This window comes from Camarhynchus parvulus, chromosome 1 (genome assembly GCF_901933205.1).
Source record: "Camarhynchus parvulus chromosome 1, STF_HiC, whole genome shotgun sequence".
Classification (NCBI taxonomy): domain Eukaryota; kingdom Metazoa; phylum Chordata; class Aves; order Passeriformes; family Thraupidae; genus Camarhynchus; species Camarhynchus parvulus.
The window spans coordinates 31,295,989-31,321,246 of NC_044571.1; the positions used below are offsets into that span (position 1 = coordinate 31,295,989).

General features: G+C 36.9%; 1 protein-coding gene across 1 annotated transcript; it reads left to right on the forward strand.

Annotated features, from left to right (window-relative positions):
- Nucleotides 1-855: 855 nt before the first annotated feature.
- On the forward strand, nucleotides 856-24,896 carry TSGA10 (testis specific 10). The gene is given in 20 exon segments (XM_030946866.1): nucleotides 856-870; nucleotides 2,472-2,509; nucleotides 2,511-2,668; nucleotides 2,891-2,969; nucleotides 2,971-3,040; nucleotides 3,335-3,514; nucleotides 3,701-3,756; nucleotides 4,238-4,259; nucleotides 6,219-6,312; nucleotides 6,315-6,332; nucleotides 6,335-6,368; nucleotides 7,748-7,805; nucleotides 7,807-7,848; nucleotides 9,796-9,931; nucleotides 10,471-10,569; nucleotides 10,572-10,639; nucleotides 15,092-15,294; nucleotides 15,617-15,639; nucleotides 15,642-15,717; nucleotides 24,404-24,896. Coding segments are annotated over 20 exon segments (1,962 nt in total).
- Nucleotides 24,897-25,258: the final 362 nt, after the last annotated feature.

Here is a 25,258-nt window from a genome sequence, read left to right on the forward strand (position 1 = left end):
GGAGAGGTGCTCCACCCTCTGATTAGCTTAGTGGCCCTCCTCTGGACTTAACCCAACAGATCAGTGTCTTTCTTGAACTGGGGGCTCCAGAGCTGGATGCAGCACTCCAGGTGGGGTCTCATGAGGGCAGAGTAGAGAGGGAGCATCACCTCCTTCACCCTGCTAGGCACGCCTCTTTTGCTGCAGCCCAGGGTGTGGTTGGCCTTTGGTCTGCAAGGCCACATTGCCAGCTCATGTTGGACTTCTTGTCCACCAGCACCCCTAAGTCCTTCTCCCCATGGCTGCTCTCCATCCATTCTCCTCCCAGCTTGTGTCCATGTCACTGACAGGTCTTAAACAGCCCCAGTCCAATATCAACCCCTAAGGAGCACCACAGGTCTCCACCTGAACATTGAGTCATTGGCCAGTTTGAGTGCAACCATCCATCTAATTCTTTATCCACAGAATGGTCCATCTGTGACATCCATGTCTCTCCTGATTAGAGACAAGGACATTGTGCAGGACAGTGTCAAATGCCTTGCACAAGCCCAGGTAGATTATAGCAGTTGCTTTTTCCTCACCACTTTCTTTACACCACTGCTGTAACCCCCTTGTAGAAGGCTACCAAATTTGTCAGGCATGATTTGCCACGGTGAAATCATGTTGTCTGCCACTAAGTACTGTCACCGTGATATTTTATGAAAAATCCCTTCGCCAGGATTCTTCTCCTGAGGAGCTGAGAAGCCTCAGAAAAGAAATGTAAACAATAATTATCTGATTGCTTGGAATGTGGTCTGGAGGTTGCTTACCAACAGGTGCATCTTTGATTGGTTCCATGTGAATTGTTTTTAATTAATGACTAATCCCAGTCCAGCTATGTCGGACTCTCTGGTCAGTCATGGGTTTTTAGGATAATTCCTTTCTAGTTTTCTGATGTATCCTCTCTCTTTAGTATAATATAATATAATATAATATAATACAATATAATACAATATAATATAATATAATATAATATAATATAATATAATATAATATAATACAATATAATATAATATAATATAATATAATATAATATAATATAATATAATATAATATAATATAATATAATATAATATAATATAATATAATACAATATAATATAATATAATATAATATAATATAATATAATATAATATAATATAATATAATACAATACAATACAATACAATATAATATAATATAATATAATATAATATAATATAATATAATATAATATAATATAATTAATATAATAATCAGCCTTCTGAGAACTTGGAGTCAAATTCTCATCTCTCACCTCATCCTGGGGACCCTCACAACAATGCAACAAATTACCTCCTTATTTTCCTTGTGCCATAGGATAGTTTCCAGAGGGATCTGCTCCATGATCTTGACAGGTACCAAGGCAAGAGTTACTGGCCTGTATTTCCCTGGGTCTTCCATATTTCTTTTCAAATCAGTGGTGAAATGTGTCACAGCAGTAAATTCTTACCACTATATGGCAAGTGTAGTGTAAGTATATATTTTAGGATATATAAATATTATCATGTTTTCCAAAAAGTGGAAACCAACTTTCACTAGCTGGTAAAGGTAGTATTGTGAGTGAGCAAATAGTGTGTGTAAACTCTGTGTGTAAATTTGAGTCCTCAATGGTCAGTGAAGTACTGAAGGTGCCAATTGCTTGATTGCTGTGATCTGTTCCCTTCCCTAGGGCTAGGGAAATGCGTATAACTGCAGAACCTGAGTGACTCTTTCAGAGAGAACAGTATATTAGGCTGGGATTCACCTAATCTACATGATATGTCAGCAGTGATGATGACTGTAATAGAGATCTAGGCTGTCTTTATCATCAGAGATACTCCGAGGACATGATTATTTAGTATGAATGCCAAAATTGATTGTAGGAATCAATTTTTAGAAATTACTCTTTGTAGTGACTCAAAATTATGTTAGTTTACTCTTAAACAAATGGGATTTGATGTGCAATTTTGAATTTCTGAATTGCAGTTTATGTTCAGAATCTGTTTTAGGCTCTTACATGACTTTCTGGATTTCAACAATGCTTACTTGCACATTACTTTATTTCCATTGCAAAAATTCACCTTTCATGGACCTTAAACAAACATGGTGGCCTACTTTCTATCATATTTAAAAATTCATTAGATATTCCAGAACAAATCTACCCTTAGTTTTAAACAGATATATTTCAAGTTAATTAACATTTAGCTTTTATGTCCCTTTCTTTCTTGTTAGATACATATTACAAGGACATTCAGACATGTTTGCAATGTAACAAAAAAAAAAAAATAGAGACATTCGGAAGTTACTTTAAAGTATTATATGGATATTTATTTTAATTAGATTTTTGCTTCATCTTCATTTTAAAGAGTATATTTATCCATTTTACATTGAAGTATCAATAATTACAAAAGTTTTATTTCAGTGCATGCACTCTCTCATTTATGCTAATTCAGGTTGTGTTACAAAGAGAATATGAAATAAAGCAAGGGGATCACCTTGAGGCTTGATGCCTTTATTTAGTCACTGGAAAAGGACAGAGACTGCCATAAATGTGAGACTGAGAATTTGTTGAAGGCATTAAGAAACACATTCTCAAGTCCTAAGTAAATCTCTACTTGTGGCAGCATAAAAAAAAAAGTCATCTGTCCTGGTGAGCTTGGGAAGTCACTCTGGAAGAGGAATATATTTTTTAGACTATATCTCATGTTAACATACTAAAGCTGTAACTACCAGGAAGAAAAACTAGTTGATTGTAAACAGAAGGATGCATAAAATGGAAATGGGCCAATAATAGAAATTTCCTAACCAGATATAAGTGTTTCAAGTTTTGTTTCTTTGCTTTAACACTATATCACCATATTCTTTAAGGGAGTGGTTTCTGATCCAGAAGTCTTGAAAATATTGAGAGAATGTGAAGAACTTGGGTCAACATGGGAAATGAATGAATGTCATGGCAGAAATTCAGGGTAACTTCAAAGTTTTAACAGTTGAGAGAGACAAAATTCTCAGTCTTTATGAACAGGTCATTTTATTTATATTTGTGTGATTAATTGAACAAGGTAATGTGCGAGAAAAAAAATATATTTTTGGCTTCATATAAAAGAAAAAAGAAAGAATGCAAAGTATTTGTTTAAAAAATATTTTTTAAAATTTATGGAAATTCTGTGATTTGAATCTGTGAGTTCAATACAAGTTTGTAAGTGCTGTCTTGAATTGAAAATGCTTTCACAGTTTCTGGGATGCTCTAGCCAGCCACAGGACCCAGTAATATATTATCTATTCCATGTTTCTATTATTCAACTGTTTTCAAAAACAGGCACAAGAGGAGATTTCCCAGCTTTGTCAGGAAGTTATAAAATGCCCCAGGACTCCTAAAAGCATCACTCCTGTAACAGCTTAAGCTGTATTCAGACACATGGAGCTAGAAAGGAATACAGCACTGTCAGATTGCCAAAGGATGCCTACAGAACATGATAGCCTCAGGAAGCAGTTACAGGTTTGAGTGTGTCCCATCCTACCTCAGCCCCACCCCACAGGTTATTTAAACATGAAAACTACCCAGCAGTGTAATTAAAGTTGCTAAGGATCTCTCTTCTAGTCCTGAGAATTAATTGCTTTACAAGTCTTTGGTGAGTTGAGACTTGTTTATATGGGATTTTGTTGTTGCTGTTATTTGATAAAGATTTCCCAAGAAACTTCTTTTAATGAAAAGGCTCATTTGGAACAGAGAACTGAAGAGCTTTAATGACTATTCACAATGTAAGGGAAAATAATTATTTATGGAATTGTAAATATAATGCAGGTGATGTTCCTGGTTAATCCTGCAGCACCAGGCAGACTTCTATCAGGAAACAACAGGCTGAGAGCAGTGGATGTCATTCACCAAGATTCTTTTCCCTCTACTCTGCTCTGGTAAGGCACCATCTGGAGAGCTGTGGCCAGCTCTGGAGTCTCCAACATAATGATGACATGTACCTGTTGGAGTAAATCCAGAGGAGGCCATGAAGATGATCAGAGGGGGCTGGAGCCCCTCTCCTACAAAGACAGGCTGAGAGACTTGGGGTTGTGCAGCCTGGAGAAGGGAGGACTTTGGGGACATGTTTTGGCACCTTCCTGTACCTAAAGGGGACCAGCAAGAGAGCTGCGGAGGGGGTTTTCACAAGAACATGTAGTGACAGGGCGAGGGGGATGGTTTTAAACTGGAAGATGACAGGTTTAGATTAGATACAAGTTAGAAATTTGTGACTGTGAGGGTGGTGAGGCCTTGGAACAGGCTGCCCAGAGAAGTTGTGGATGCCCCATCCCTGGAAGTGTTCAAGACCAGTCTGGATGGAGCACTCAGCAACCTGGTGTAATGGAAGATGTCCCTGCCCATTGCAGGAGGTGTGGAACAAGATGGTCTTTAAAGTCCCTTCCAACTAAAACCATTCTGTGATCCTGTGGTTTTAAGATTATACCAAGCTTTGACAGTGTTACCCACAGGGATCTTATATCCAGGTGAGGATTCGCTTGTTTCACCTGGAGTAGAAGTGGCTTAAGAGGGACATAAGTCCTACCTGCCAGTAGGTATGACATCAAGAAGTCATAAACAGGCTTTTTACTGTAGTGCTTGGTGGAAAGATGAGCAACAATGGGCATCCATTGAAGCCAGAAGGGTTCAGGCTGAATACAAGGAAATACTTGCTTCTCATGAGGGCAGTTGAGCAGTCCCCAGCCTTGGAAATTTTCAACACTGGACTGGACAAAGCCCTGAGCAGCCTGACCTCGGAGCTGGCCCTGCTTTGAGCAGGGGTTTAGACTAGAGACCTGGAGTCCATTCAAATGTGAATTATCTTATGACTGTGCATTACAAAGACCTGATGCTTCAAAGCTAAATGTAATTGCACTCTTCTGGCAAGTCATATTTAATAGGGTTTAAGTTACTTGTGTGTGCAATTGTTTGCTAACAAATGGCACTGAAATAGAAAATGGAAACATTAATATAATGAATATAAATCCTAAATTTACTTTCAGTCTTGGTAGAACTTGATTTTTAAATAAATTAACATTGATTTCTGCAGTATATCTTTGTTCTAGATCTTATGGTTATAAATTCTGGTTTATCTTCTTTTTCCGCCTCAGCCTTCTAAAATCCTGCCAAGCTTATAAATATAATACCACAGTTTATAATATTAAATAGAGTGCATCTGATATGAAGAATACACTGTAGGCTGAAATAGCTCTGAGTAGTAAATTAACTTTAATCACACGCCTACATACGATGTGTAGTGATATTGGGAGCCCTGTTTTAGGTACATCATCTTATTTCTTCAGTTCTTTTGGTACCCTTTGAGTGCAATACATCAACATGAAATTTGTGGCACTGGTATTGAAGAAGCTAATATATAGCACAGGTGTACTGACTTGCTCTTTAGAGGCCTGACCTTTAATTATAGTAACACAGAAATTAGTACAGAAAAATTGGTAAAGGAGGAGAGGGATGAGGTGAGAATTTTTGTACTTTAAAAGCTGTGTTTCAAATAATTTAGAAAGGACAATCCTTTGAATTGAATCCAAGAATGTTAAGTGTAAGCATTTTAATAAAAATATAGAGGTTTCTTTAGACTGAAGATTTCAAACCAGCTTTGTTGGAGTCTGTGAAGGAGGCTTTGGATCTGTTCTTTGTTTTAGCTACAGACCTGAAGGCCTCATGGTAGTAACTGGTGCTTTACATGGTGGTTACATGGTGCTTTATGCAAGTGTTTTACAGTGATTTCTCTACCTGGTTATTGACATAGGCATGTAACTTAATAGAGACCTAAAGCCATTATTGGTCATGTTGTGTCCCAAACCATGATTTCTCCTTTCACACACTCATAACAATGTTTTCTTTCATGTTAATTTGCACTGAAAACTTTTAATGTTGATCAATGGCAAACAATTTTGCCCTTGGGCATTATTACCAACCAAAAATGTGTATGAATAAATGAAAATATTCCCAGAGATCTAAAAGATGGGAAATCGATTTACCTTCAAAGGATGTGAAAGTCACATTTCAGGTGTTTGCCAACTATTTTCAGTAAACTGATAGTTGAGTAAATGAGATACTTGGACACTTCTTCAGCAAAAGATTTGTGCTAAAAACAGTAAAAATTGAAATAAATTCTATAAATCAACTCCTTTTATTTTTGCCAGCTGTTAGTGTTTGATTATATTTGTAGTTAGATAGTGAACAGTTAGAAGAGATGTCTAAAGTGGCACTGATGAAAGACACCATTGATTCTCTGGAAACTGAGATGAAAAGATTGACAAGAAAAGATTGGATTCTGAAACTGAGTGAGTTGACAAGAAGCTGAATATGCTTCTCTTAGGTAAGTAAAAGTATGTAATTGTATTAATTTGACTAGTAACACCAGCCTATGTCTTGCCACAGCGGGCCCCTGACCAGTAATAATTAGCATTGACTCCATGATTCTCAGAAAGCTGATCAATCTCTTTATTATTCTATTCTTATTAAAAAACCCATTGCTTTTATAGACAGTTACAATACACCTGGACATAATTGGTCCTCCAATCTAAACATCATCACCATTGGCTAATTAAAAACTACCTTTTGGTAAACAAATCTCCATAACACATTCCACATGTTCACAACAACAGGTGCAGCAAGTAAAGATAAAATTGTTTCTCATTCTTTTCTCTGATCTTCTCACAGCCTTTCCCAGAAAGGCCTGGGAAAGCTGTGTGCTGCTCTCTGTAGCCAGAGAGCTGCTGCCACACCTATATTCACTAGTTTCTGTAACTGTTATAAGGGAAAGAGATTTATGAAAGCTGCTTATAGCCATCCTACATTTTGGAATGAAATTGTTTTCTTCATTGCTTATTTGTATGTAAATGTTCTTGTCTTATTGATATGATGGTATGGTGGAAATCACCTTCAGTGAAAAAGGAGAATTCATTTAATTTAGAGTTAGGAGCTTTCTATTAGAAACTACAGGGATTGATGGGTTTTGGTAAATATCATATGAATAATTTTATTTTAATTTCTAAAAAATAAAAATAGGTAAACACACATAAACTGGCAAATGTCGTGTTGTTAAAGACCCATTTCTTCCTCTTGCAGCCTTTTCACGAGAGGAAGTAAAACTGAATCTTTGTGTAGGGCTTATTGTCTGCTGCTCAACTGGAGTTCCCAGTCATGTTCAGAAGCATAGTGGGACTAGACTCGATCAAACCCTTTAGGGAATAAAAAATATGTCAGTGAGTGTTGCTTTATAATAAATTGTCAGATTTATGAACACTGTTGAATTGTTGAAAACTAGGTGCTGCTACTGGAAGATCTTTTTCTTTACATCCCCAAACCAAACTGATGATTCTTTTCAGTTTCTTGAACTATGTGAGAATCGTGAATATTACTACATTTGAACAGATCACTTGGCTATAACTTGAAACAGATCAGGCATTCCAATAGATGTCTCAGGGATTGATTTTTATTTTAATTATTTTTGTGACTTTCTTATAATCACCTGTTGCAAAGAATTCTTCTTACTTTTCTGTAATCCTTTACACAATTATTCAGAATTTAATGCACTGAAATTAACTTTAACATTAATAAAATATCCCAAACAGTCTAAAATAGACATAAAAATCTCATTTTTCCTATCTTTTGCAATTTTAATGACCTTTCTGAAAGAAAAAAAATAGTATATCAGTGTCTGAATTCTCTTGTTTAATGCTTCTTCTTTTCCAGTTTATTGAATGAAACAGCAGAACTGAGTGTTTCAGAGATTCAGTGAAACCTTGTGAAGAAAAAAACTTGAAATGCAACTTAGCCAAGAGAAAATGATGCATTTAGATTAAAAAAACTGGTGAGTGACAGATTCAATTTTTATAATAAAATTCAATAGGCTAATTTTCATATTCTGTTGTCATCTTTTTTTATGGGTTGAAAGAAAAGGCATTGAATGCAAATAAATATACTTCTGAAAGTCTTAACATTTTAAATGCAAAACTCTTGTTTTCTTTCATTATTGAAAGCTTTTTGCATTTTAAAATTGTATGACAGAGCTCTGGCAAATGTAAGTTTCAGTGATAACATGTATTTATGTTTCTTCAAGAGTTACTTTTGGGTAGAAGATACTTGGAATAGTGGGTTATAATACAGCCTTACATTACCTACTGTGTTATTTATCTTTGTGCAGTTCCTGGTGAAAGTAGTTAAAATATTTCTAGAGTCATCTTATGCACACACAATACTCCTGCGCTGATTTTTCCAGGCAGCAAGAAACGTATCCTAATACCTGTAGGAGTTCGTCGCTTCTGTAGGTGATGTGAGTTTTCTTCTTTTTCTTCAGCTTCTTGCCTTCATTTGGGTTTTTTGGTACTTGATCTGTGCACTTGCTCTACTGCTCACTTGACTTTCTCTTCCTCTAGAAATGCTACTCAGTTTTAAAGGAGCAAATTAACTGTACCTGATGTCCGGTACATAGAACTTTTAAGTCATTACGGGTCCCTTTTAAGTGAAGAAAAGTCCTCCAGGAGATTGATCCCACCCCAATTTTTAAAGTGATTAATTTTACCTCTCTCCCTTCATTGTAGAAGTAGTATAGCTAATGGATTTAGATCAGGTGTTTAATTCTTAGGTGAGACGAAAGTTTAGGTGAGACCACTTGCATTCTAAATATCTTTTCTCTCAAACATACTAATTTTTTCTCTTAAGTGCCCTCCTGGAAAAGGTGAGGTTGGTAATGGCTTTGACTGCCAAAGGTTCTCCAGGAAATCGCTTCTTCACCTTCTCTTGAAATCACACTCTATAAGGATGATGTCAGCTGGTACAAAATGCAGCTTCCTGGTGCTCTCAGCTACTTTTGAAAGGTTCACAGTTTTCTTTGCAATACCTGGATGCTTGCAGAAGCAGTGGGAAACAAAAAAATCTTAGTATCATAGGATGAAGTACTTTTTAGTAGAATTGCCTCTGGAATATGTATTGGTTCCTCCAGGCCCTTCCATTAATTGAAGTGTTACTCCAAGTATTTAAAGTATTATCATTTCTTTGCTTGGGTTTACTGGAAACTTTCCAGAACACCTTTCTCAGTAACTCACAGCCTTTTTGCAACAGGAACAGGGGTTTCTCCGCAGAGCCTTCCTCACACTACCTCACCTTCCCCCAGTTCTTGCATCTGAGTTCTCCTAGCAATTTTGCACAGAAGCAATTTCTGAACTGTGCAGTTGAAGACAGCCTTTCTGCAGCTCTTTTTCCTTCTTCTGTTCACTTTCTCAAGCAATAGTTCTCAGAAGTTCTGTGTCTCTTCTCCTAATACTTGTGGCTTTATTTCTCCTGATTGGGAGATAACCACTTGATTAATTACCATGTAAGCAATTACATAATAATTAAATTACTTAATTTTTTATCTGTCTTCTACTTTTAAAAGTATAGGCTTTTAAAAAACTGTAATGTAAAAAGAGATGGAGTTGATTGAGCTCTGCTTGTTAAATGGGACAGGCTGGTTTTTTATGACAATCTAGATGCTAAATAAACCATCTGGTTTTTTATTTTTAGCTGTTACATTCCTTTACAGACATTTTTCTTCTTCCTAAGACAATTTAGCATTATTTATAAGTAAAAAAATATTTTTCACAAATGAAAAATTTGGTTTATAAAAATACACCTAATTTATATTTCACATAGCCTTTAAAAACCAGTTAATAAAGCCATAGACCTTAGATACACACTAATTATTTTTTTTTTAAGGTACAAGCAGTATACTTAAACCTTATGGAAAAAAACTTTCTTCATAGGTACTATATAAAAAACTAGTAGAGTACCAAACTGAGCTTGATGATATGAAGTTGAAAACCCAGGGTTCAAACAGAGATATTTTCAGGATGAAGCATGTGCTGAAGTCTAAAATGACTGTACAAATTAAAACTGTTGGTTTTTAACAAAAAATTAAATTTTTAGATATCTCTATAGAAGAATTTGCTCCCAAACCAAAACTCATTTGCATTCCCTTAATTTGGTTTTAGTAGTTTGGACACATTTTCATGGCTGGCTTTGCAGTACAAAATTGGTGTAGAATATTTCATTGTGGTTTTATATATATATGTATACACACACACACTTGTGTGTTTGTTAAACTTAAAAAATCAGACAGGGAATAATATATAAACTTGGAACTCTTTTCTCTTTATTATTTTATAGGACTAAAGTAAAAAGAAGTATTACTGCAGTATATTGCTATACCTTGTATGTCTAGTTAACCTAGCCATTCTTAACAGATGTCTATTGATCATTAAAATCTGCTCATCTTGGACAAAACTCTGGTTCTTGAGAAGTCTCTCAATATTTTCACCAAATGGCAGAATTTTCAGTGGAAAGAGTATATCCAATACCATATCTGTAGGTCTATAAATATCCCTGTTTTTTGGAGCTTACTGTAAATTATTAAATAAATAAGCTTTATGTGTTAGGAGAGAGAGCTGTGAGCTCTTATCACAAAGCCTGTGATCAAGGAGAAAGTTGGGAAGCAAAATGCCACGAAGCAGAAACAGGCTTTTCCTGTTAGACTGGCAGTGATCAGTGCAGTCTGAGAGCCACAGTTGGAAAGGGAAAATAGAGTCCCTTAAAACACAGATGGAGCAAGTGAGTTGAAATCATTCTTTCTGTAGTTCACCCTTGAAATGGTCTGATAATATTTTAAAATTATGTTTAATGCCATTTCTATTTCAGGGAGATTTTCCACCATGAACTGCATCCATTTTACTTTATATAATATGATTAGAATTCCACTAGTCACATTTGGGAAAAAATTATTTTAAAAAATTCAAGGAAAATAAAAAAATTAAATGCTCTTGTGGTTTGGAATCACTGAAGGCATAAAGTCATACACAACTCCACTCAGTATACCTGAATCATATCAAGTACTTTGTCACCTGTCACTTTCCTGTCCCTGTTCTTTTTGCTTTGAGCTTCTCAGCCTTCTTTCCACTCTTTAGATGTCCCAAAGAGCCTCTTCCCACTTGAAAATCTGAAGAACTTTAAGAAAAATTCATAGCTTGGCTTTGGAAATACGTTGTGAGCATACAAACACGGTTTGGGGGCTCTCCAATTTTTGTTGCAGATCATCTCTGCTTCCTGAACATCACATAAGCTGCTGAGGGCTATTGGTGATATTTTTTGCCCAACATCTGGGAGGAATGATGAGGAGGATTCCATCTTATTAGAAGGCTAATGAATTAATTTATTATACTATCTTATTCTATATTATATTACATTACATCTAAATTGCCAAGCACTCCACTGCACAGAATCTCGTGACTGTCAGCCGACAGTCGTCCCACACACACACGGATTCAATTGATCAGTGAATCAAAACACTCACACCAGAATCTAATTATCAATTCCCTTCAGGTAAACATTCTTCCACAATGCATTCCACTTGTGAACCACACCGGAGCAGTAATTGAGATAGGAATTGTTTTGATCATTTTTTTCTCTGCTTCTCTTACTGCTTCTCTGAGGTTCAGAGAACGTGAATCCCACAGAAGGCTACTCAAGGGTATTAGATACTCTAGAGGAACCAAACTGTTGCTGTTCAGAAAGTGGATGAGAACACAGCAATAGCAAAACAGCACAGGAGGGGGTGGTGTGGCAGATTTTTGGCATTCCTTGAAGATATAATAAAACAGGTACATGGTTCTAGTTTGTCCAACAAGCCTGAAACCAGCAGACATTTCATCTTTCTAATCCTTCTCACATGCCTGCTATTAAGTATAGGAATGAACGGGCCTCTTCATGAACACTATGTCAACATACTGGGTCAATTCCAAATGTCGTATTCCAGTTCATACAGTTATGTGCAAGGCACATATCTAAAACACAGAAGTACTTATTCAAAAATCTTAATGTGCTCAGTAGTGCTCTGTGTTCCTTGTGCTTTTTTTTGTGGTGAGACAGAGCTAGAATTAATGTGATGTGCTCCCATAAAATAATCACTTTGGATGTCATTTCTAGTAAATCCTTCAAGCAGATCACAGTGCCTTACCTCTCACTTTGCTCTGTTAACCTCCCACACTCATTCTGCCACCCACTGAAACTTAAGGAGTTGAAAGTGGCTGACCAGGAATATCACTGGGCAAAGTACAGGCATTTTTCAAAAAGGAAAAACCTAGGTTATGTTAATTTAAAGTGTACAAAATTCTTAATGCTTTTAGTCAGACCTGCTGCTGCTGCCTTGTGGACTCCACTTTAATGTGACTCTCATCTCTTAGTCATGCCTGAATTTACAGGTGACAGCAGTATAAATATGACTGACAGAATCTCAGCATCCACAGATCATCTACATACAAAACCAAATTTTATCGCTAAAGAGGATCTCATCTGAAAATAAAATGTGGTCCATGGCAGAATTTTCAACCTTATTAACTCTGCAAAAGGAGTAGAATTCCAAGAATAGAGTTTAAAATGGCAGATGATGATTTTGCTGTCAGAAGCAAGAACTCCTCTAATTTTTGTATACAGGAGTTATGTAAAGAAATAACTTTAAAGTTTACTGTAGAATAAATTACTGCAGCCTCTTAAAATTTGCCACGATTATATAGAGATATTTTGTAGGATTTTGGAAGCTGTTTCAATTATTTTTTTAGTAGTTTTATACTGCATTGCTGTATCATTTAACAACAGAAGCAGCATACAAGTCTCCTATTTTTGCCTTAAGAAACTCTTTTGTGAAAATGGGCAGAGGGCCTCAAAATATACATTAGGAGAGAGTCTCTGTACTTGAAAATGCCACATCTACACCAGAACTTTGCATTAAAGTAGATGCAATCAAAGAATGATTAAATTAGCATTTAATTTCCACAGCAGAGAAGGTAGAAAGGGTATGTGAAATATATTAGAAAAATAAGTTTATGTTAATATTACACTTAAGGGATCCAAATATACTTTAGGATTATGAATGATCACTTTTTCAATTTTTTCAATATTTAATTTGGCATTTCTCAGGGGCTTACTCCTCAAAGGGTATGAATTGAACACTTTTTGAAAAGGACACTGCTTCACTGCTTTGCAGGACTTTTCTATGAACACTCAAAAGTCAGGGCTAAAAATTACTGTTGTTTTCAAGAAAGATATCTTGGATTTTACATCTAGTCACTAGGTAAGCAGAATAGCTGAAGCTGTTTGTTAGCAATGAAACTTGGTGTGGACTTTAAAATGATTGACTAATTTGGGAAGTACCAATATCTTTAATATTTTCTTAATTTCCCTTGGAAATCAGTTTTTGTTGATCTTGATTTTTACAAAAACTACAAAATTATTATGTGATACGCACATTTTTTAAAATTCAGTTTGGATAAACTTTGAAAAGTTGTTCATACACACTCAGATTATTCAGGTATTTTCAGTGTGATTCTATTACTGACCTGTCCATCCTCTGCTCCAGCTGAGATAATTTCTTGTTCTTTATAGGCTGCCAGCAGTCTCTTAAACCTTTATGACTTTTGGAAGCAGAGTGGGTAAAGCTGCTGTTTGCAGTTGGTTATGCATTCCAGCCAAATATGTGTGATGTTTTTTGTATCCTTGTGAAATCCTCTATGATTCTTTTGATATGAAAGAGTTCCAGCATAAGACATTTATCTGAAACTTTTATGAGATCTAATATGGCTAAGGCTCCCTGGATCCTTCTGTGAAGGGGATTTCTGGGACTGTGGAGAACAGCAACAGTTTCAGGAAAAGAAATGCAGTTGGAGAGTTGGAGAAAAGTCAGAAGTTAGGAAATTTTCACTAATTTTTCTGTATCTTTCAGCCAGTAGTCTTTCATTAGCCATGTATAACCTTCAGATAAGGCTCTTGCTTTACACAGTATTCCAGCACAGAATCTGCATTATTAGATTGCAGCATATTTATATTCAGAAGTGGAAACTAAACCTGATTCTGAATAATATTATTCTTTCAATGTTTCTAATACTGTTTATTTTCCTGTATCTTCTTCCGTCTACAGTTTTCAGTATTCTTTTTTTTCCTGAAATACAAATGTAGAATATCAAAACTGTTTCTCTGCAAAGGAACTAGATCTTTGAGTGACATAGAAAATGGGATCTTTCAGAATGAAGAAACCTTTCAGTTTAGTTTGGTAAAAAAAAAAAAAAGACTTTTTTTTGATAAGTGACAAATGCTTTTTTCTTGCCTTTATCTTTCTTTTTTCCTCCCCCCTTCTGTTGGCCTATGATCTTAGTTCTTCCTCGTTTGAACACACAAATGGTTATCTTCTGAAATTTCTGAGAAATGTGCTGGAGAGGTGGAGAGTTTGTTAAGATGTCCCAGTTCATAGATTTCCCACGACCTTTGGCTGATCATTGTTGTGCTTAATGTAAGCTAGGCTTGAGTAAAATACAGATAAAATGTTGCAGCACCCCAGATTCAGTTAGTCAGACTACAATGCATACATGAAAAGATGAAGAGAAAATAGCATCCAGTTTACTTATACTAAGATTGAAACAGGCAGTTTCCTTTGTCTCTGTAGCTGATCCAATACTGATTTTCCTGATTCTCAGTCTCTGGAATTATTTTTTAAATGTGTGTTTGTAGCTATGTATCAGGTATGTCCATTGTTCCCTCTGCAGTGAAATATACTAGGTTTTTTGGGTATTCTTTTTTAGGTTCCTCAAAGATTTATAGATATTTAATATCTTTGATTGGATTTTAGTAATTTTCCCTTTCCCCCCAGTTTATTCTTGATGCTCCTGTAAGTAAAATAAGTGTAATCTCACTCTGCTGGTGATGCTGGTACCGGTTTGTAGTACCACATGTTATTTCCTGTGTGCAAACAGTTAATCAATAGCTTCTTGCCTCAACAAAATGTGAAACTTCCTTCCTCTTCATTAATGATTCTGTCTACAGAATCCATTGATCCATCTATTTAATAGCATTTTCTCATTTGTATTAAGTATATTTATATTAAGATGTATACATTGGATGATTTTATAAATCTCACAGAGGATTTTGACTGGGAAAATATAAAACTAACCACCCATCTTGCAGTGAAAATTAATTTTGTCATTGATCCCAGACTTCTTTTTTTAAATTTTTGTTTATCTGCAGAGCAAATGTGAATCAAACCATTCTGAAATGGACCTTCTGAGAAAACAACTGGGAAATGAAAAAGCATCTATGAAAAACCTGGAATCTTCTCTTGTGTCCAATTGTGAGAAGGAATTTCAGTCACAGAGAGCAAACCAAGAGAAAGTCTCTGAAATTCAGGTTCACAAGGAACAACTTGCTTTAGTAGAAAATAATCTGTGAGTAAATGACCAGGAGAGTATTGCAGTTTTTCTCATAATTTCCAAGTGTATTTAAACAGAGATAGTCTTATATCTAGCTGCATTTTCAAATGGCCAATGTGCCTTGACTATATTAATAGCAGAAGATACCAAGAACCTGCTTTGGATTTCTCAGCTAAGCCCTAATAGATTCTCTTTCATAGTGTTATATTTTGCTCCAAAAAATGTTCCTAATCTCATTTGCATAGTATAGCTGCCCTTTTGATTTTGAATAATTGCATGTGGCTACATGCTTCGAGAATTACAGTTGCTATCTAATTAATGCGTATGGACTTCAGAGTGCTGTGCAGAATCAAGATTTTACCTCAGAAACAGAGCAGCTCAGTTAGACTCAGAACTGGATATCACCAAAACACAGCTGGGGACTGAGCACTCTGATAGGCAAGTATATGTTTTTGTATTGTGCTTCCTGCAGCTAATTGGGGTGAAATGCAGTATAGTACTCAGACTGAGGCTAATTAGTCAGATAAACAACAGAGTTTGGGTTTACACTGCTCTACATCTCCTATGTGTTCGGAGACTATTCATGTCACTAAATTTAGTCTGTTCAGCTGTTACACATGCTGTCTAAATTAGTTATGTAGGTTGCATGTGTAGCCAACAGAATGAGACAGAGTGAGATTAACTACCCTCTGGAATAGCCTGGTTTAGGATGAGGTGGATCACTTTCCTGAAGGTACTCATCTCTCTTCACTCATTTATACTGATGCCTGCCTTGATCTATAGTGAACATCCAGGTGACTAGTCATTTATACTACTTTATATCCTACTCGTTCTCTGCAACTCTGGAATGATTTTTGCCTGTACCAACCCCATTTTCCCAGGTACTACTTGAAGTGCTATGGGTGGTTCCCAAATGGCAGTATGACAAATATATATATATATATATATGTATATATATTTAATTTTGCAAGAAGAGAGTTTAACAACATATAGGAACTATTTCACATGGTTTGGCCACAGCACCAGAGAATGGTCCTTGTCCTGCTTCATGCATTAATTTATCTATGTAGTCTTGGTGTCTTACCAAGATAAAATAGTCTTCTTATCTTTGAAAAAACAATACTTCTCTACTTCATGGATGTATTGAGGATAAAATATTACAGTTTTGGGTATTATTTTGGATATGTAAAACAGCGAGCTAAAAGAAGCAGAGTGATGTGATTACAGCACAGGTCTGAGAATGAGGTATCTAATTTAACTAGAAAATTGTTGATATTCTGTTCTCTCATAAGTAAGGAGGAAGGGTCTGAAGAGGACATCTCTGGGACAATCACCTTCTTTGTGGGAAGAAATTAAGCACCTTCTCAGAGCCAAAGAATTTTTCTGCCACTGGCAAGCAAAAACCAGAAAATTTGCCATATAAGAAAAATACTGTCATTAATATTATCATGTTAGTACATAATGGAAGCAACAGCTGTGAGTAGTGAATGGTTTGTTCTTAGTTTGATGTGGGTATATGCTATCCTTTTTATAACGGTGGCTGGACTAGTCCTACTTATTTACTGCCTTGGTGCAGAATGAAATAATGCCTGAAATTGGGAGGTGGAAGTGCCAACATTGTCAGACCTTGAATAGGCACCAAAACAGTGATACCAGGAGGCTTCATCCATCAGTCTGGCTTTTTCTTTACCAGCCAGGAAAAGCACCTCTCCATCCCTCCCATCTCTCTGACTGCAGAAGCAGTTTGGACTCCTGTGGAAACAACAGGTTTTAATTATTGTCCTGGCCTGGCTGTGGTGACCAAGCACAGGGACTGTTGGGCTTGCTGGGCTGTTTTTGCTAGACCAAGTGCTTTTGTTGTAGATCCAGCTCCCAGAGGCAGTCTGAATGTGATCATTCCCCAGCAGGATTTAGTGACCTGCTTCAGTGGTCCACTCCAGAGGTAGGTCTGTGGTAATGGCTGAGCCACACTGAAACCCAGGGGTTGTTGTAGTCACCCTATCTAGGAGCTTTCCAATCCAACACAGACTAGATTTTCCTTAATGTAAACAACTGACAGGCTGAAACCAGGATCCCAAAAAGTATGTACCTTCAAAACTTTCCAATGGATTATCCAATCCCACGTACTTCCTTCCCATACAGCCAGAAGCAGGAGCTATGGTTTGAACTAATATCCAGACCCCATCTCTTGCATTCCAAATGACTGGACTTCCATTTTGCAACTTTCCCTTTGGGGATTCTAGCATCTCTTAAATATGCATCAGTTTCAGGGCACTTCAGTAGACTCTAGTCCACTGGCCTTGCCAACTCAAACAGCACAGGAATACTGCAAGCAGCACTGTTCTTACTTTTGTATAACCTTAAAATTAGGCTCTTCCTCCCTGGAGGTGTTTACATTTTTTAGTTTTAAACCTGCAGTTACCATGGATATCTTCTGTCTTTCAGAAAAAAATTGAGACAATAGATACGTAGAAATAAATCTCAGTAAGGGAATAATACAAAAGACTCACTAATCTGTCTTTCAGAGAAATATATGATGAAAACTGCATTTCCTTTTAAAATAACATTTAGAAGCTGACAGCATACATAAAAAATATTGCCAGTGGAAGGGGAAGAAGTCTTAGTTCATGGCTTGCTTTTGAGATGATTATGTACTTCCAAGTTTAATTTGTTCACTGAGATTATTTCCTTTGGCGCTTGACTAATCTTTGCTATCAAAGGCTTCTCTAAGTATTAAAAATGGCTCCCAATAATAAGAGACAAGTTTCCTCGGGTCAGTGAGCTGGTTCTGGTGCCCTTAGGAAGAAGACACAGCTGTGCAGGACAATTATTTTTTAGCTACTGCCATTCCTTGATAGAAAGTACAGGGAGTCTTCATTCCTCTGATAGAATTGTGTCTACTCCTCCTTCATCTGAGTACAGTGTAGCTCTTAAATATGTTGAAAGAAACATTGTGTAATTTGGAACAGTTTCATTTACTTTTAACTACCATAACAGTTTCTTCTATTTTGATACTTACAAAGAGAAGAGGAAACAATCCATGTAGTCACCGCACTAACAATTATGGCGCTTTTTCTATTTGCATTACTCCCTTTCCAGGGTGATAAAATTCCATTCTAAGAAGTAAACTGGCTAAATAACAAATGAAGACTAATCTTCTACAAGATAGATTAGGAATTAAATTCCTATCTTGCTTAATGTTCCTTTTTTTTCCCTGGCTTTGTGGGGGATTTTTGCTTGGTGTTCTGTTTTGGTTTGATTTGGGCTTTTTTATCCTGGTTGGCCTTATGTGACTTTTGCACATGCCTAGGGTATGATGAGTTTAAAGACTAAAAATGAAGTAAGTGAGCTAGGTTTAAAATTTTCAGACTGTTTTAAGCTAAGTTTTTCTTAATTAAATCTATGTAGCTTTTGCATGGCAATGAACTCAATTTTTCTGTTTGGTTATTTTCCATTTTTGAGAATTCAAGATATATAATTAATACGTAATAACTAACATAATTCATAACTTTTTTTCTTCACCCAAGTCCTTGTTATATTTTTATTTTTTGCTACATGGGAAGAACTAAAGTTGTTTCAGACTTAGAGAATCCTGAAATTCTAGAATGGTTTGGGTTGGAAGGGACATTAAAGACCATCTAGTTCTAACCTTCCATTAAACCAGGTTGCTAAATCCCTTGAGCACTACTTGGTTACTTGTTTATGCTAAATTGTTTGGGATTTTTTTCATTAAAAAAATGCAATAATAAATAAAACATTAGCAGTATGTGCTACATTTTAAAAGCTTAAATTGAAAGAATTTATCAGGTTTGTGTAGTATAGTGATACAGGGATGAATGAAATGGCCTGTTATAAAAGGCTGTCCTAAAATAGAGCAGAGATCTGAACCTGGAAATGTCTGCTTTGTATAAGTGATTTACATTGGATCTGCATATTTGCTTAAATGTCCACAGACCTGAAGTTCTTGATAAATTTTATGTCAAGAACTTAAGAGTGTCAATGAAGAATGAGATGGAATAGTAGAAATGTCTGAAGTATCTATGAATGATGATTTCCCTCTCTGCTAACTCTAGAAAGAGTTAGAAAATTTATTAAGACCATAACAAAATAAAAACAAATGTAGAATTTTGCCTGAGAGTAAAAGCAAGAATAATAATGCAAATATTTGGGTGTAATAATCATCAGAATCACAGAATTAAGACTTTTAAAATAGATATTTGGGGAATTGATGAAATATGATCTAGGTGTAAGTTCCTGTTAAGTAGTATACTACTATTCCAGGAGAATCTTCCTGGAGAGGACATCTCATTTTCCAGCCACTTTAAGATAAGTCATCAGGGATTGAAAAAGGTACTGTAGAAACCACTGCTAGAAACTGGAGAGGCTTCTTCCACAGTTAGCTGTGACTCTGCATCATACAAGAAATATGATGAGATAGTAGTGTTGGAATCACAATTAATGCCCTTCCTTCTTTCCAGCTGCTATTTCAGCAGACACTCTGTGATGGGAGATGAGGCAGGCAGTCACCTTTTCATTCTATGGAGGATGTAATATCAGAAGTAAATTGGACAGTAATTTTTTTCTTATTATTCCCTCTTTCTCTGTGTATTTATTGTACCAGAGTCCTTGCTCCAGTAAAGTGAAAATGATGCGCCCTGCAGTTTGTGTTGCAGACCTGGTGGGAAAGACCTTTTCTGTCTGATTTCCTTAGGTGGTAGGAGTCCAAACTTGCCTTACACATCAAATGTGCTATGACATTTTTATACAATAAAATCTAATCTGTCAAATGATCTGGATTGACTGTTAAAGAGTCTAGGAAGTTTCCTCCAAATGCTTTCAGAATCCACATCTAGATTAATCCTTTTTGCTATCTTCATACAAGTATTTATTAGGTCTCTGGTTTATTTTTGCAAGGCATGTTGGTCACAATAATGGATTAAGCATAAACTTGCACATATATTCCTTTATAAGGGTTTTTTTTTTGTGATAAGCTGACTGCTCAACATTAACATACATGTCTGAGTTATAATTAAAGACAGCATAATCCATAGCAATGCTCCTAATACTGAAATAAAGTAACTGTGTTGCTTTTCAGGAACAGATGGCTTTAAAAAGCCTCTAAAATAATTTCATTAATAATGTTTTTTAAAAATTAAAGTATACATATATATGTGCAACATAAATTTTAGAGTTATCTTCCACGAGAGTAACAATATTTTTCAATACAGGTGAGCTGATTTTAATTTGGAGGTTCTGGTTCTTCATTCTTATTTGGCAGACAGCCACAGAAGTCATATCAGCAATCACCAGTGTTAATGAGACTGCTTGCAAGTAATAAATAAAGACTGTAGGAGCAGACATAATGATATTAACCATTGCCTCATTATGCAGTTATTAAAAGGCATATTGTACACTCTTCCCAGAATGAGAGATGATAATTTCATTATCCTGGAAGATGAGAAAGAGATTTGTTGTTTTGCAATCATACTGTCATATTGATTTTTTTTTTCTAGAAGGTGATCACAAAACAGTTTGAGATATGTGATCTTGGTCTATAAAACTAATACCCTATCATCTAGAAGATGAGAAGCAGATATTAGATGAACTTAGTACAGATAAAAGGAGGTTTTTTTGGAGTGAATATGCTGTGCAGAGCCCATGTCCTAAGATGTAATTCTTTAGTTGCAATGATGATGCTTTTCCATGTAACATAATAAAGAAGTCGGTAAAGAGGGGCTAGGTGCTCACCCACAAAGTAAAAGCAGAAGATTCTTAAGCAATTTTGACTTAAAAACTCTTCTCTTATGGAGAGAGGAATAAAGCAATATGAGATTATAAATATCAAGATGTATAAACCTGCTTTTTCTTGAGTACTCTGGTAAAGTAATACCTTTTTTATTAGGGTTAGCCTTTCCTTAAAAATGTTTTGGAAATGAAAACTTTCATTTTTTTGCAGGAAAATTGCAAGGGGATTATAATATCATGGAATGGTGCCAAAGGAACTTTTGTCAACAGTGATGACATACAGACTTCAAGTGACTTCTGACAGCAATTAATTGCTGCATAATTTTTGATGATTAAGAAAAAAAACTCATTCAAGTGAGTATATTATTCAGGGAGCAGGATCACTGTAGTGGCAATCCCCCTATGTCTGATCTAATTCAGAAACTGAAAGAAAGAAAAAAATGAAAAATAATTGAATTTGCTGAAGTTTGCAAACGATATGTTTTATTTGACAATAAATTTGCTTGTTGGCAATGTCTGTAGTAATAGCCCAAGAGGAATGGAACAGTGTTTGTTGGTTGGGAACTGTATGCACTGCCCCAATAGTATATTCTAAAAGCCTTCAGACCGTGACTGGATATTAAAGGCCAATAAGCTCAGTGTTTATACAGTTCTTTACTTTTGATTGTAAATGCTCTAATCTATAGTACATCTTAATTTTTTCAATAGCCAGGAGTTGTATATGCCCAGCCTGAAATGTGTTACACATTTTGTGATAGTATCTATTTTTTCATGATATGGGTTACTTGTGATTTTCTTGTCATTGCTTAGTTACAATATTTTGACTGGAAACAGACCTACACCAAAAAAATCTATTTATCATTTGTTTGCATTTGTGGCACTTATTTGCAACTGTGAACAATGCTATACTTCATTTTTATACTTATATTTAAATTGCCTCTTACCACAATATTTTTACATAGGCAAACCTGGAAATACAATTTGTGGTTTTATAAAATATAAGAGTATTTTAAATTCAGCTATGCTGTTATGACCTAAAATCTTGTGGTTTGCATAACAAAGAAACCTATAGTATTTGTAAAAGTATTCATGATAATTTTTAGCTACTGGTTATAGAGTTGTTTCTCACAAAGTTTTCTTACCTGTGGCAATGGAAACTGTCCCCACTTCCCAGTAGAAGGTATTTCACTTGAGCATAACTGGTTTACAGGGTTTGTAAAAGAAAGAATTCAGTATCTCTGGTGTTGTTCTCATCATTATCTTTTCTGCATATTAGAAGAAGCAGGATGTATGGACACAGAGTGGTATCTCCATTACAATATGACATCTGTTGTTCACCCCTTGTTGACCACTGCCATCATTCCATCTTTTCTTTTTCCTCTTTCCAGTCACTAATAAAGCTTGAACTTTAGCAACATGTAATCAGAGTTAAGATTCTGCTGTCAGTGTTAAAGCAAGTGGTTTTGAGCAGAAAAAATGTTCATGTTATGGGGTAGTCTTTGGTAGAACTACAACTGAATTTTTTGTTCTATCCCTTTCTACCCCCTTTTTTTTCAGACCAGCTAATCCTGTCTGTGTCAGTGTAGGCAGTGGGGTATTAGCAACATGGCTATCAGCATCAGGTACAGTTTAGCAGTTCTGTTACTCAGTTGCTTTTCTGTATTTATTTAATCTTTTATATTGGCAGTTATAATGATACATTAGTATATATTCCATATTTAACTAGTTAATTTGCATTAGCTTCTCCTTCATCATCATTTTGGAATGAATAGCCCTGCAACAAGAAATGCAAATTGATATAATGATACAGACTGGAGAGTCTGTAAAAAAGTGTGATCTTTTATTAAAAGAAGCAAAAGAGGATTTTTAATGTATGTTGCACTCTTAATGATCTTCCCTCTGATCCACTGAACTTTCACGCTAATTCCCAGCAGAGGGAGTAAGTGAAATGGAGATGAATGAATCATACATAGCTTTGTAGTATTAACATGCACTGTTATCTGAACACGTGGAAAGATATTTCAGTTAGTTTTACATTTTGGACACTTTCCAAACAGAAGAAAAAGAGCTTGATAAGATGGATGAAATTTTCATATGACTCCACTTGGATTTAATATATCAAAACACAGCCTTATTTCATGACAAGGATCAGATTTTTTATTAATAAACTTTGAAAAAACAATATTGGTTTGTAATTAAAACATTATGTATAAAGCTATGGCCTGAAATTATGGTCCCTTCCAATGGATTTTTTTTTACCTTACTCTCTAATATACTGTAATTTGATTTTTATTAAAATCCATGAAGCAGTTTAATAATTTATTTCAGCAGATGCAAAAGTCTAAGCTTAGTTTTAAGTTTCCTATCTTGTGCTTCTCATCTATGTTGTATTTTTGGTGCTTTTATTTCCTGAGGTGGGAGAAGAACAAACATTTTTATCTTGAATGCAGCCTACACCCAAGCAATTATATAGAGTACACAAAGCAGAAAACGTCTTTGTTGTCAGAGTTGCAGTGCAACCCAGCAAGTGAACAATGTACTTCTCAGATTTGCTTTACATGAGGGTATGTCTTTCCTGCACATAGAAATATTTTATAAAATCACTTTTGCCAGCATAGCATGAATATTTTTAAAACAATGCTACTTGGCAGAAATAAAACCTATAATTGAATTTCTTTTTTGACCAACAGTGACTGCTCTGGAAGTAGTGTTGAAATGATTTTTCATTTTAAGACTGAGTCAGTGTGCGCTAGCTTTCCATTTTCATTTCTGGCTCCCTTATCAGTGCCCTAAGAAACAAGCAACCTCCACAGCATTTTTCACTCTAATGCTTTTACCTTGGACTGCAAGTCAGTGTGGTGTGGCGTTCATTCATTTATCAGGCAACACCTGTATTTCCTATCCAAAAGTGCTGTCCTCAGACTCACTGACTTTACACGGAAGAGACTCCTTAGAAAAAAAAAAAAAAAAGAAGCGCTCATGTTGAAACCAGAACTCACAAGTTTGAGAGAAGTTTATTAAAATACATAAGACGCCGAACTGGGGAACCAACTACCCAGTATTATTTTGGTCAGTTCTTTCAGTCAGTTGGTCCAGCCTTCCTTTCTCACTTCTAGCATAGAAGCTGAGCTTGAAACGCTGCATTTGAAGACGCAAGGGCACTACAGTTCCCAGATGTAAGCACCTTCAGCCGAAGCCTTTCACCAGATACCACAGCAAGGATCCTGACTACGTGCTTCAATTGCCCCGCCACCTCCAACACTCGCTCGAGAAAACAACCTGGAGATGGCCCGTCGCTACCTTAAGCCACTTAGGGTAGGCGAAGGGGGAAAGAAAAGCCGAGGCGGAAAGTTGTAATGTTGAAATCGCTCTTTCTCAGCGCCTGGCCGCTCCTGCTCCTCCTCACCCCCGCGTGGCCCTGTGACCCGGCCGCGGTCAATGTCTTGCCGAGGTGGCAACACCTGAGCGCCGCACCCCGCTCTGCCCGGGCAGGGCCGCGGGCTCGCCTCCTCTTTGGCCCCGCGGCCACGGGCGGGCCCTGGGCCGCAGGTGCCGGCGGGCCCGGGGCGGAGCGGGCCGGCCCGCGGGCAGGTGGCGGCAGGTCCGCGGCTCGCATGGCTCCGCGCCGCCGCTCCCCGCCGCTCCCCGCTGCCGGCACCGCCGTGCCGCCGCCCCGGGCCGCCGAGGGCCGCGCCGCCCCTCACGGGCTTCAGGTGAGTGAGGCAGAGCGGGACCCGCCGGGCAGCGGCTCCTCGGGTCGAGCCCCGGGCGCTGCCGTCGGGGGAGGCTGGGCAGCGGGCAGGGCTTCGCTCCCTTCCCCGCGCCTTGTCCGGAGGCTGTTTGTCTGCGAGCACAGCGACGGGAGACGCTGAACCTGAAGCAAAACAGGCGCTTAATTTAGAGGCCACCCGTACCTAGTGGGACACGGGTTTCCGTGTACACAAACGGCTCCTCCGCGGCCGGTGGTCCGAGTTTCCCGAAGGTGTGAATTGGAGTGAGGTGAGCAGCCTTGTGCTCCCACCAGCCCGGCTCCCCGCAGCAAGGCCGAGCTCAGCAGGCAGTGCTTTCTTGCCCTGAAAGGCTGTGGCTTTTCCTCTCCCATTCCTCAAATATCTCTCAAAATGCTGACTGATCCTCTACCCTGAAATTAGCCATAAATTGTGTGACTTTTCCCTCTCTTTAATATATTTTCAGACGTGAGACCTGAAATACCACTAATGTATTGTTTTCATTA